At 42.3% G+C, this 13,653-nt stretch overlaps 1 protein-coding gene across 24 annotated transcripts in view; it reads left to right on the top strand.

Annotated features, from left to right (window-relative positions):
* Positions 1-13,653, top strand: part of CLASP1 (cytoplasmic linker associated protein 1) — a 376,782-nt gene that overhangs the window by 190,543 nt on the left and 172,586 nt on the right. For all 24 annotated transcript variants that reach the window (XR_008791890.1, XM_056110448.1, XM_056110468.1 and 21 more), the window contains 3 exons: positions 627-770; positions 9,670-9,813; positions 10,699-10,805. Coding sequence is in view for 23 of the 24 variants with exons in the window: in XM_056110448.1 (XP_055966423.1) it covers positions 627-770; positions 9,670-9,813; positions 10,699-10,805 (395 nt within the window). In the remaining variant the exon portion in view is untranslated. The remainder of the gene's footprint in view (positions 1-626; positions 771-9,669; positions 9,814-10,698; positions 10,806-13,653) is intronic.

The raw sequence follows: 13,653 nt of genomic DNA, 5'->3' as shown, positions 1-13,653 counted from the left end.
AGTTACAGGTTTTCATGTTTGGGTTACAATCACACAGTGATCAAACACCCGTCCCTCCACCAGTGCACATTCCCCACCACCAATCTCCCCGGTATATCCGCCTTCCCTCCCCTCCCCCTGACTCCATGGCAGACAATATTCCCCATACTCTCTCTCTACTTTCGGGCATTATGCTTTGCAATACAGACACTGAGAAGTCATCATGTTTGGTCCATTATCTACTTTCGGCACACATCTCCCATCCTGACTGATTCCTCCAGCCATCATTTTCTTAGTGATCCCTTCTCCATTCCATCTGCCTTCGCCCCTCCGCTCTTGAGGCAGGCTTCCAGCTATGGGGCCCTTGTGTCTACTATTCCTTGGGTGTCAGCCTCATGTTATGTTATTCTATACTCCACAAATGAGTGCAGTCCTTCTATGTCTGTACCTCTTTTTATGACTCATTTCATTTAGCATGATACTCTTCATGTCTGTCCATTTATAAGCAAATTTCATGACTTCATCTCTCCTAACAGCTGCATAGTATTCCATTGTGTAGATGTACCAAAGTTTCTTTAACCATCATGCGGAATTCTGTTCAGAAAGCCACACCATGTGCTAATGCTTCTACCTGTTGGGTCTTTCAGGTCAAAGTCGCAATCCTGAAGTACATTGAGTCTCTGGCTAGGCAGATGGATCCCACAGATTTTGTGAACTCCAGTGAGACAAGACTTGCTGTTTCTAGAATTATAACTTGGACAACAGAACCAAAGAGTTCAGACGTGAGAAAGGTATGTCCAGGGGCACTGAACTTTGAAGTTACATACAGACCACTGTTAGAAAACCATGTCTTTATTACTCAGTGGGATTTTACAGTATGCAAACATTTATTGTGTTTTTCTTTCTTGTGAAAACTGAAGCTTAGTACTCCTTCTGTCTCTAGCTCTACCTACTTATTAGTCTTTGAATATAAAAATGAAAAAATGCAAGTCTTGTGTGAAAGGTCATGGCTTTCTGCTGAGTCATTAATGTTGTCGTGTTTTATAATGTAAAAGCACCAGTCGCTTAGAATCTCTCATGAGGATCTTGGTTTTCCTTAGATCAGCTTTGTGGTATGTGCCATGCTTGTTCCCAGACTTACCGACCAATCATTGCTTTTCCCCTAAGGTGGAAACACAAAGGTGTGATCACATGTCCAAGGTTACCTAATTCAAAGATGCTTAATAGTAAAATGGGGTTTGAATATTTGCTAAGACATAATGAATTCTTGAATTTGAAAAGAGTAAAAATATATTGGCTGGATAGTACATGGATTAGCATGCTTGCCTTACATGGGGCTGACTCCAGTCTGATCCCTGGCAATGCGTTGTCCCCAACACTGCTGGTCGCGACCCCTGAGTGCAGAGCCAGGAATAGCCCTTGATCACTGCCAGGTGGCCCCAGAACAAGCAAACAAAGGAATTAAAAAGCTTATGATCACACGCCAGGCCTGTAACACACTGTCTTTGTTTTGGGAGGTCAGGTGGGGAGACACGTGGTCCAGATGGCTTTGGTCTTTGAGCTGGTGTCTGGCAGCTCGGCCCTCTGCTGTTTCTGGTGCCACAAGCAATTTCTGGCCACACCAGAATCAGCTAATATCACAACATAAGAGTACGGCCACCATGAGTCCTACAACTAAAAGACGTGTGGCCCTGAATTGCAATCCCTAGTGCCCAGCGAGCACTAGAGCCAGCAAGGGCCCAGGCCCTCCCAGATGCATGTCCTTCCCCAGCACAGGTGCAGGCACCTTAGCTCAGGAGTGGGGCCTCCTTGAGCACCACAGCCAAGCTTGTGTGTGTGGCCTCTGGTCATCAGTCATTTCACAGGGGGTGGAGGCAGTGGGTAGAATAAAGTCCTCTGATTAGAAAGGGACTTAATTTAATTTTATTTTTTTAGTTGAAGGTTCAACACTCTTTTATTTATTTTTAATTTGTATATATGTGGGTGGAGCGATAGCACAGCGGGTAGGGCGTTTGCCTTGCACGCAGCTGGCCCAGCCGAGCTGGGTTCGATTCCTCTGCCTCTCCCGGAGAGCCTGGCAAGCTCCTGAGAGTATCTCGCCTGTACGGCAAAGCCTGGCAAGCTACCCATGACGTATTCAATATGCCAAACACAGTAACAACAAGTCTCACCAAATCGAAGAACAACGAGAGGACAGTGCTCCAGTGCTTGTATATATGTATATATATTTTTATTTATTGAATCACCGTGAGGTACACAGTTACTAAGCTGTTCATGGTTAGGTTTCAGTCATACAGTGATCCGACACCCATCCCTCCACAATTGTACATTTCCCACCATCAGTGGCCCCGATCTCCCTCCCGCCGCCCCTTCTTTCCCCAGTCTGTCTCAATGGCAGGTACTTTCTCCCTCCAGAATCCTGTCTACTATGTCATGTGATTTGAGGGTGCTGTTCTCTCCTACTCTCAGATCCTTCTCACTCTTGAACAAGGCATTATACATGCACACACACATACCAGGGCACGGCAGTCTTGGGATTCTGTCAAATTCTATTTTGCCAACAGTGCTCCGGTCTCTCTTTTGTTTGGTTAGCCAAAGCCTTCCGAAGTGGAGCTATGGGTGTAGTCGGCTTTACTTGCCTTGCGTGTATGAGGTTCTGGGTTTAATTCTTGTGCCTCACTACTCCCATCCCCTAATCTTCCAACGTTACCTGGTAATTTTAACTTTTAACTCCTTTTTTCTTTTTGCTTTATTTTTTTGATGGTGGTAAAGGTCTCACCCAGTAATGCTCAAGGCTTTAGTCCTGGCTCTGCACTTAGAAATTACTCCTGGCAGCATTTGGGGGACCCAAGGGGATACTGAGGATCGAACCTGGGTCAGCTGTGTGCAGGCCAAATGCCCTACCCACTGTACTATTGCTCTCACTCCTCCTTTTAACTCTTAAGCATAGATCTTTCTTTTTTCTTTTTATCCCTAACTGTGCCCATTAGGATGAGGTTCAGCTTAGCAGATGCATATTTCTGCATTCTCACGTTTCTCTGGATTTTTTTATCTGTGGTTTTAGGCTGTTTGACTTTCAGTGTCATATGCACCCAATACTAACTAGTACAATGAAGTTGTTTGATTTAAATAGGCGTGTGTGTGTGTGTGTGTGTCTGTCTGTCTGTCTTTGTGTTTGTGTGTGTATGTTCAGGTACAGTATGTGTCCTTTCGCCTTATTACCACTTACCCTTACCTTATTACCATTCACTTGATGCTACTGTAATATTAGACATTGCAGATTCATCCTACCTGGAGACAAGTTTACGTTTTATTTAAATACTCTATTTAAATGTAAGCACCCACTGAACATGTATTAAAAATACAGATGCTATTATAATTGAGGCAACTGACTTACCCAAAAATTTGAGATATATTTGAAAGACTGTCAAAATGAATGTAGTACCTAATTCTGTTGTGCGATTTCTAAATTATATTTAAAAATTGTGCATTGCCATAGATCACTGTGCTCAAAGAGCTAAACTTGACCTTCGGGGCTGTAAATCATTGGAAGAGTGCGTGCTTATGCGATTAAGGCCCAGAGTTTGATCCATGGCACCTAGAACAGAATAAAATAGTTCCTTTAGAGGCCAGAAGATAGCTCAATGGGCTGAATGCATACATTGCATTAGGGAAGGCCTTTGACTGATTCCCAGTACCTCAGGGACCCAGAACACCCAAAGTCAAAAAATAAAAGTGTTACTTCAAATCTATTAATAAGTGAAACAGAGAGGCTTTTTACTCTGAACAGTTGAATGCCCTTGTCTATTTTAATTACATATGTGTGTCTTCTCGTCTTTTATTTGCAGAATTAGTACAAGATTCTGTCAAGTACTGGAAAACTCTTGATACTTTTAAACATAGTTCGTGATTAGGAGCCAAGTTCTCTTGTTGGTATCCTGCTTCCTTTCTTAATAGCAGGGCAATGCTATATTCTAATACCAAATATTTGAAAAGCGCTGAGTCTCAAGATTTTTCATATTGACCTCCCTTCTCCCTTGAGAATATATTGATTTGACTTAGTACTGGGGGAGTTTGCGGACAGTCATTCTTCATGTTTATGAGATTTTGCTTGGGAAAGCACTTTGGAGATTAGCAACTGATGCATCTCTGGTGGACTTGAATGCTTTTTCACCTTTTGTTTCCATTTTCATCTCAGGGTTTGGAGGTGGTTCGTGAAAAGAGGTGTTTAAGTATTTGATATTTTGAATTGGAGACACGCTCCTTTCAGCCCACTCCAGAACACACTGCCCTGGTGTGGTGTGCTCTCGTGCTGGGCTTGCTAGCACTGTGGTGGGCAAGCCGAGGGGGGAGCCTTGTCCACACTTCAGCTGCTCTGCCTCATCCCAGAAGTCAGTCACCCAGTTTGTAGGTGTGAGAGTTCATCCCACAGTTCACCCTCAATTGCACTTCCGTCTCTGTCACTTGGTAGTGTGTGAACAAGTGATTCAACCTCATTCTTTTTGATTGCCCATAAAATGGGAATAATAGTGCTTGATTGACCTAGCCACTATGGGGTAAACTAAAAGTAATGAAGATCACTGCTGTTATTATTGGATTGTTTAGTTTTTTATTGCTGCTGTGTGTAGAACTAAAATTTTTGGCATTTAGAAGATTCCCTCCTCCCCACCACTCTTCCTCCCCCCCCCCCCGCCCTCCCCATCAGTCACAGGGATTGTGGTTATAACGAAATTTTGAGTGGTGTGTTGATAGCTTCAGATGCAGAACCCTGCACATTTGCTTGTCATGTGTGATTTGCTAATGTTTAGCACCTACTTTGTCAGGTGTAAAAATAGATTTAGCCCCACGTGTTGTGAGAAATGTGAGAGAGGAAAGCATATTAAAGAAAACCAGAGATTCATAAGATGCTCTTGCCTGGAACCAGAAATGTAAGTTGTCTTCAGAAGTTGAAATTTCTAATCAAAAGTTATTAAAATTACTGGTTAGAAAGCAGCAAGACTGATTCTAGGAGCCAGCGCTCTGGGCGCCAAATAAGATTTCAGCCATATTGTAACCACCTCTTTTGAGTCTCACATTGGTCCCTTTGTCATCTGCTCCATCAGGTAAATGCAAAAAATATGACTATTTTTAGGAAGGGTCATAATTCTTAAAAATGAAAAAGGACATGATTGTGGTTTCAAACTGGTAGTTGCTTTTACAAACATTCTTAACTTACAGACTCCAAATGCCCATCTAGTCTATATACGTAGAGAGCCGTGATTTCATAAAGGACGGCAGATACTTTGTCAGCTCACAGATGACCTGGTTTCAGCACTTGTTGCGTCTCTCTGATTAAACACTGCCACCTTTCCTGTTTGTCAGTCCCCGCTTCAGCGTAGTCGAGTAGGTGAGGATTTCCCTGCTAGGTCAACTTCAACCTGCTCTGGGCCTGGAGAAGGAAACTTGGAAGAAAATTGTAAACAGGTAGATTTACAACCATCTACTAATTCTAAAAAACAAAACCGAACACTTCACTGTTTGTGCTTTATTTTATTAATATCCATTACTCCTACGAAGACACCAGGAAGATTTTGAAAAATTTTAAAAATAATACTGTGTGTGTGCGTGTGCCTCTGAAATGTTTGTGTTTTGGTGTGCTTTATGATTAACTTCATTTCCAAAGAAATAGCCATTGTTGAGCTTAGATTGTTTCCCAGTTTTAATAGAATAATACAGATGCAAAATACAAATTGTGAACGTTTCAAAATACCGTCTTGGTAATTTTGAAAAGCAGTTTTAATTAAAATATGAAGGGAGTAGCTATAGTTGTTTAATAATTTTAAAATGATGTCTTCCTCCCAAATTTTAAGTTTTCCCTAATTAATACCACCACTGAAACATTTGTCAAGGCTTTTATCGATCTCCTCTCTAGAAGAATTCTTTTAGCACCACACTCAAGGCAGTTGATAGCGTGAGAATTCTCTGACAGTAGATTCAATCATCCTTTATCCACCCCCTAATTCAATTTCAACAAGTTGGACATGACTAGGAGCCATTTTCTTTAAAATTGTAATTTGATCTTCAAAATATTTGGCTCTGACGTTGTCCATTAGAAAAAGCAGTGCTCAGACCTTTTGTCTGCCCCTTTTGAAAGCAGAAGATAAAAATAAGACACAAACATGACATTCCACATATTTTTGGGGGGGTGGAACTTTTTGGGCCACACCTGGTGGTGCTCAGAGCTTACTCCTGACTCTGTGCTCAGGGTTCACTCCTGGCTGTGCTGTGAGACCGTTTGGGTTGCCAGGGATAGAATCCAGATCAGTCACATGTCAAGGCAAGCATCCTACCTGCTGTACTATCACTCCAGCCCCAGTACTCCATTTTTTAATGCATTGTTAAATGTGAAGTAAGCTTAGCCTTGTAAACATTTATCTCTCCAAACCATCTCCACATTTGGAAGCATTCCTTTAATGAAATTATAATGATGGCTAATGCAAAATACGACTGAGTTTCTTCCTTACTTAAGTCCTCGTATCCTGTTATCTCACTAATGCAGAGAGCTATAGATAAAATATTGCATATACACCATCTGTCCAACTAGTTTTCCTCACAATTCCCTTTCTATTTGATTTCTTATCAAAATTCAACTGTGGATCACTGAGGAAAGGTATCGTTACTGGGGCAAAGTTAAAGCCTACACTCTTTGTTTTCCTACATGACTCAAATCCCAGACATCAAATTGCCATGGTGTAAGCACCATTTCTAGGCCTTGTGCTCCTTCCTGATCCTAATAAACTCTCTGATTTTATAACTTGCTTAGTGAAAATAGACTCAAGTAAGTATGTGGTATTAGATGTCATGCTAACCCAGGAAAAAATTATCTTTAACTAAAGGTAGTGACACATTATGCATAAAAATAAGCTTCTAAGGGCTGGAGTGATTTAGCACAAGAGTTATGGTATTTCCATTGCCTGCAACCTGCCGTAGTTCAATTCCCTGCACAAAATTTGGTCCTCCAAGCACTACCGCGAGTCAGCTCTGAGCACAGAGCTAGGAGTAAACCCCAAGCACAGGCTTGCTTGGCCCAAACCTGCTCCCTTTCTCCAAAATACATCCCCAGAATATAATGATACTTTTTATAATTTACAGGTGCCATTTTTAGACAAAACGTAATTGATAACATTGATTTTTTTTTTTTTTTGCCCCTGCTAAAATCCAAAACAGCTTCTTAGCTTCTTTCTCTGTAAAGTGCAGGGTTTCTTTTTTTGTTTTTGCATGTGTTTTTTTCCTAACACCTAATTTTTTTTATTTTAATGCACATAATATTTTGCATGGTTTTGGTTTTTGTTCTTACATAAATATATAAAACTATGGTGGTAATTAAATTGGTGGTGAAATATGGTCTTTTCTGATAATTATTTATCAAGACTGTTTTCAAAATGAAATGCTAGGTCGTATATTTTAGAACAATAATGATAGTGCCACGTCCTAAAAGCAGACTGACACCCCCCATTTTGTGACTTATTTTGGATTAAATGGCTATTGGTGACTTATATTTGAAGGTCAAGGTGAGAGAACGTGAGACAATGAATAAAAAAGATTTATACTTAATGCATAATTTAGACATGTTGAAATATTTTATCAGAATATCTTATCAGAACTTTTTTTTTTTTATGACATCTTATTGTCTCATTACTACTTTGGAAAAACTTGCAGGCTATCGAATGTAGCCTGCCCACAGGGCAGAGTCTGGCAAACTCCCCGTGGCGTACCAAATATGCCAGATACCAGTAACAATGATGGGTCTCATTCTCCTAAATAGCCTTGAATATAATCTCAGGGCTAGGGTGAAAGAGACGTTACTGGGGCCTGCTCGAGGCAATCGACGAATAACAGGATGATGAAATGAAATGAAATGAATGAAATATTTTTAATTTTGTGGAGATTTTTTCATGATATTTTAAAATTCATAATGAATTTTTTTTATTTTTGATTAAATCCTTTGGGGCATTTGAATTTTTCTTTCTTCTCCAGGAACAGATAGCAGGTTTTATCTTAATTGGACCTTAATTTTAGTGTTGTGAATAAAAGCAATGAAATGTTTTGTGGTGTTTATTTTTCAAAGAATTTCTCAGTAGCCATGTTTTCACGTAATTCCTATGTTGTAGAAAATATTAGAATTATTGCTGTCACCATAAAAATGCAGTCTTTAGAGTAACAGTACAGCGGGTAAGGCTCTTGCCTTGCATGTGACCAACCTAGGTTTGATCCCCGGCATCCTCTTATGGAACCCCAGGCACCGCCAGAAGTCTTTCCTGAGCGTAAAGCCAGTAGTAACCTCTGAGCATTACCAGGTATGGCTCCAAGACAGGCAAACAATCTTTGGAAAAATCAGTCTGCTTTTAGGCAAAAGATACTCCAGTGAGTTTTCTTTTCATGTGGCTCTTAGAAATTTGTAAGAAATGCTAGTCAGTATTTACTAAAACTTTCTTGTGGCGTAGTTTTTCTAAATCGAAAGCTTTGTAACATTCCATAGGCACTGTTGTTTAGACTTGCATACAACCCTAGTACTGTGGAAAGCACGTCACTTGCTGGAGAAGCCTGGCTCTCTTGATAACAGCTTGCTTCAGCTAATGGCTCTACATGCCTTGCCGCAGCAGTGACTGCAGACAGTCCAGTTGTGTGCTATTTCGAGTGATGAAGAAGAGCAGAACATTTCTAAAAGCAGAAATGTTGTTGTATATCAGCTGCTCACCTTCCCAAAAGCCATCTCTTCTCAGTTTACTGTTACTAAAGTAGGGTATTTTCCAAATGTGTGTAAAATCTGCCTTCTAATATTTCTCAGTTGGGAGCAGGGTTTGGAAGAGTGGTTTCAGGGCTGGAGACATAGTTCAGACATTTTGGCACTTGTCTTACACGTGGCAGTTCCGGTTTGACTCCTGGCAATTTATGTGGTCATCAAAGACTGCTAGCAGTGATCCTGAGCATTAAGCAGGAGTAAGCCCTCTGTACTACTGTGTGTGGCCCAAAAACTAAAAGGAGGGGAAATAGAAAAGGAAAAAAGAAAGAACAGAGTGGTTTCTTAAGATAACACAGCAAAAACCAAAAAGATACTCTAGGGGCTGGAGCAGTTGTACTACAGGTAGGGTGCTTGCCTGGCATGCAGCTGACCTGGATTCTGTCTCTAGCCTCCCATCCCCTATGTTCCTCTGAACCTTGTCAGGAGTGATCCCTGATCACAAAGCCAGGGGTAAGCCCTGGGCGCCATTGGGTGTGGCTCCAAAACAAAAGATAGTGTGGTTCATTTAGAAACTTGTTCTTGCTAGGTACAATGGGAGCCTGTCTAATGTTGACTTAATGGAGTCAGTAATCCTAGGACTGCCCATATTTTTTGTTTTGTTGATATGTTTAGCAGCTTCCTAGACAACCAAGGGAAAAAAATAAGAATTTATTAACATGCTGTGTAAATTCCAAAACCAGGGAACTAAAATGAAAGTGACTTATTTTCCAGTTTGGTGTGTTTGACTCTTCGTAATTGGCAGCATCATTTTCCCCAGATCCTTTTTGGCTTTGAATATCAAAGATGTCCTCTTATTATTCATGTTGCTCATGAAACCCGGTTTTTCTTCTACAACAATCCTAAGAAGCATTTTTGACCAAGACATGCTATTGTGCATTACCTAAATTAATCCTCTCTTTTCTTTTTAGGCAGCACAAATTGTGCTGATCTCTCTGTTTGAATTGAATACTCCGGAATTTACCATGTTACTTGGTGCCTTGCCAAAAACATTCCAGGATGGTGCCACTAAACTCCTTCATAACCATCTCAAGAATTCTAGTAACACCAGTGTGGTGAGTGCTTTGGTTGCAAGGGGTACTTGGATGGAGGATGTCACCTCCGGCTGGACCATGTAGAACTTGCCCTAATAGAAGAACCAGCATTCACGTTGTTTTTTAAAAGTCTTTGCATCTCCAGAAGGGGCTGTTGTCTCATGCTCCCAGGTTACCAATAAATGAGTCAACCTGGCCTTTAAATGCAGCCTCTTTGGGGGGGGCGGGGCGGGGGGTGAAGGGAGGTGCACACCCAGCAATGCTCAGTCCTAACTTACTGCTCTGCACTCAGGGATCACTCCTGATGGGCCTGCGGTGGCGGCAAGGGGAACCACATGTGGTTCTGGGGATTAAACCCAGGTCAGCCATATGCAAGATAAGCACCCTCCCTGCTGTGTTATTTCTCCAGCCCAAATGTGGCCTTTTTCTTACTTTATGTTGTTCAGCCAGTGTTGGCGTTCCTGCTGGCTCCTCTCTGTCACCCCCTTCCTGGGTCCTAGGAGCATTTTCGCAATTCAGCCGGTCCAGTTGGTTTCAGGGCTTTGCCAGCAGGAACTCCAACATCAATTTAAAATTTTCTAGATTGTTTAGTCCTTCAGTCATGGAGTTAAGCTATTCCCCTTTTTTTTTTTTTTGGTTGTTTGTTTTCTCCACACTATGAAGATGCAGATGCTCAGTTGCATCCGTTATTCTAGTTGAGCCTTTTGGTAGTAGAGAAAATATTTATTATTGAGCTTCAGGAATGTTTTTCATTTCTTATCTGTATGTACTTAAATTTTGACCATTATCACTTTGCTTATGCAAATTTTGCCATCTGATTTAAATGTGACTTAAAAGACCAAGGGAATCATAGGTCCATTTATATGAAGCTGTTGAATAATGATGCTTATTCTTCCTTCACCCCAGAGTTCTCCGAGCAATACAATTGGCCGGACTCCCTCCCGACACACCAGCAGCAGGACCAGCCCCCTGACCTCACCAACCAACTGTTCCCACGGGGGCCTCTCTCCAAGGTAATGCATTTCAGCAGGAAGTGCGGGAACTAAGGACACCTCCTCAGAGGTCAGATATTTTAGGCAGTGACTCAAACCAAAAACTAGTGGGTATCAGGAGACCAGGGAGTCTAGTCCTTACCCACATCTTAACTGTATAGTTTTGGGAAAATTGGATGGTGAAAGTTCCCTGAACATCCCCTGAGCTGCTGCTTCCTCTGAACACTAGTAGTGCCCTATGGATTTCATTTTAATTTGCAGTGTTGGGAAACAAGCCCAGAGTCCTGACACTGACAAGGCAAGTGCTTTTGCGTTGTAGCAAAGTACTACATCCCTGACCTGCCCTGTTGATTTTAAAATCAAAAGTCATATTTAGTATGGTTTCGCTTGGATGCCATTTCGAGTCCTACCACCTACTCTGCAAGCCAGAGTTGTGCCTGAAAGGTGTTGGGTCTTCTAAGTCTTCCATAGCCCAGCCACACATATTCTTGAGTCATTTTCCACCAAGTGACCATTTCAAGTGTAGTTGGTATCAAATGAGATGGGGTCACATTGGAAGCGGAACACTTTGTTTTTACTTTATTTTGAGGCCACACCTGGTGGTGCTCAGGACTTCTAGTTCTATGCCCAGGAATTTCTCCTGGTGGTTCAGGGGACTTATGCGGGGTGCTGGGGATTGAACCCAGGTTGGCCCCATGCAAAACAAGCGCCCTACCCGCTGTACTATCATTCTAGCTGAAGTAGAACACAGGTCTGGCAGAAGGATTAAGAATCAAATTAGTAAAATCTGATTTTCAGACTCCTTGTTGAGCACATGTAAACATTCGCCCTCTAAACATAGGAGAGTGACTTTAGAAAATGCTTTGTCCTGGGCTCTTTAAACAAATTCCATTTGGTCAGGGCACTAGAAGTCTCCGGATGGTGACCATAGTGTCACCTTGGCTTGGGTCCCCAGGCTCCACTTAAGAGTGTCCCTGTGGGTCAGACTCATGGGGACAGAGCCAATGTCTGGAGCTGTGACACTGTGTGTGTACATGTTGTGTTTTGTCTACAAGAACTCCAGATCCCAGGGGTCACCAATGCCTGGACGCAGGGGAATTTGTTTTTGGACCTGCTAACATCAAGATCTTAAAATTATTTTTAAAAATACAGCAAGTATGCCATTTTCCTTTAAACGGGAAAAAGATTTTAGATCATCAAGTCTTCCAAATACTGCCGTCTTCACCACTGAAGTTCTCATAGGCCTGTAAATATTTTGTAGCCTGACAAATTTGCATTTTTCTTAAAGGACAAAGGATATTTTGTATCGTTGCTGTATTACCTGCTGCTTATCTCTAACATGCCCTTCCCGGCCCCCCATGCTAATTTAGGCAGCGTTACATATGATGCTGCATCTCCAAATTAGGTGTGTGTGGTAGTGATTTCAGCAGGTTATTGTAGCTAGATAATTGAGATCAAACTAATAAAAATAATGTCCAAATTTCCTAGATATGACTACGACTTAGCCAACTCTTCCCCCAGTGTTAACATTGTATCTAAAATACATGGTTTACCTTAAATAGTCCACAGTGTTTCAACTTTTGTATAAAATTAGTTTCTTTCCTGGTAGGAGATAATGTTATAGAAATTCACATTCCCCTTAAATTGTGCTCTGTATAAATTGTATACATTGTGCTCTGGTGTAGAAGTGATACAGCACTCTTTAAGAGTATTCTACAATAGTCATTAATAACATTCTTTTATGATACGCAGTTTCTACTTATTTCACTGTCATAGTGGTAATTTCCTTGTCCTATGTTAAGCAAAAAGTAGATTTCAAGTATTTTGTTCTAGAAAAGTCAAGCTAGTTGTTGTTATGATTTGTTGCTAATATATAGTGCCAGCATAATCCATCAGAGCCCAGAATTGACTAGCGGGCCTAGGGAGATAGTTCGGGAGGGCTAGGGCACATGCTTTGCATGCTGGAGCCCTAGGTTTGATCCTCAGCACCCCAAGGTCCCCCACCCACTGTTGGGAATAACCCCTTGAGCACTTTGCCAGGAGTAACTCCTGGGCACCATCCGGTGTGGCAGTGGAAGGGAATTTCATGTAGACTCTGGATTCGTTCTGTCATAGGCTTAGAGTTCCTGTGGAATCAGAGTGCCTTAACTGAAAAGCCAGGCTCCCGCGGGGAGTGGGGAGGTACCTGCCTTAACCTCCACTGTTAGCAGAGCTTCCGCCCCAGCCCCTACCCGCCAACTCAGAGTGACTTGGACAAGGTCTGGAGACCTCTCCTCTGCCTACCCTGTTTTCCTAAGTGGGGCCAGAACTGTCCTTGGATTGTGCCTGGCTGTGCCCCCTGCTCTTACAGCAGGGGCCCAGAGACTCCCTGGTGGCCTCCTGTCTCCTCCGCAGTCGGTCCAACTCACCCCTTTCCTGTCATCTTTGGCTTCTGTTTTCAGTCTTTTTGAATTGCAGCCAGTTGCTAGAACTTTCCGTCAGGGTCTCCCCAAGCCCAGGTCACCCTGTCATTCGCCGTGTGGAAGAAGGCCATTCTCAGAAGGGTTTTAATTCTTATATAAGAGGATACTCGAATTCTGGCATTAGCTGATTAGCGCATTTTTGTCTCTGCTCACCCCGTATCCGAGATGGGAGTCTGACCCTCTAGGGATGCTCTGATTCTCTCAAAGAAAAGGCTGGTGGCAGATCCACAGGGAGAGCACAGTGGGTAGGGCACCTGCCTTAAGTGCAGCTGGCCCAGGTTTCCACCTCCAGCGTCCCCTTTGGGTCCACGGACCCAGCCAAAGCACAGCACCCCATGCCAGTGCTTGTGTGAGATTGACACATCCGCTGGGCTTTCCTGCTACAAGTCCCATGCTTCCGTTTGAAT

Source organism: Sorex fumeus, unplaced genomic scaffold (assembly GCF_029834395.1).
Source record: "Sorex fumeus unplaced genomic scaffold, SorFum_2.1 ptg000009l, whole genome shotgun sequence".
Taxonomy (NCBI): Eukaryota; Metazoa; Chordata; class Mammalia; order Eulipotyphla; family Soricidae; genus Sorex; species Sorex fumeus.
The sequence above is the reverse complement of the archived record's forward strand: the minus strand, read 5'-3'. Positions and strand labels throughout refer to the sequence as shown.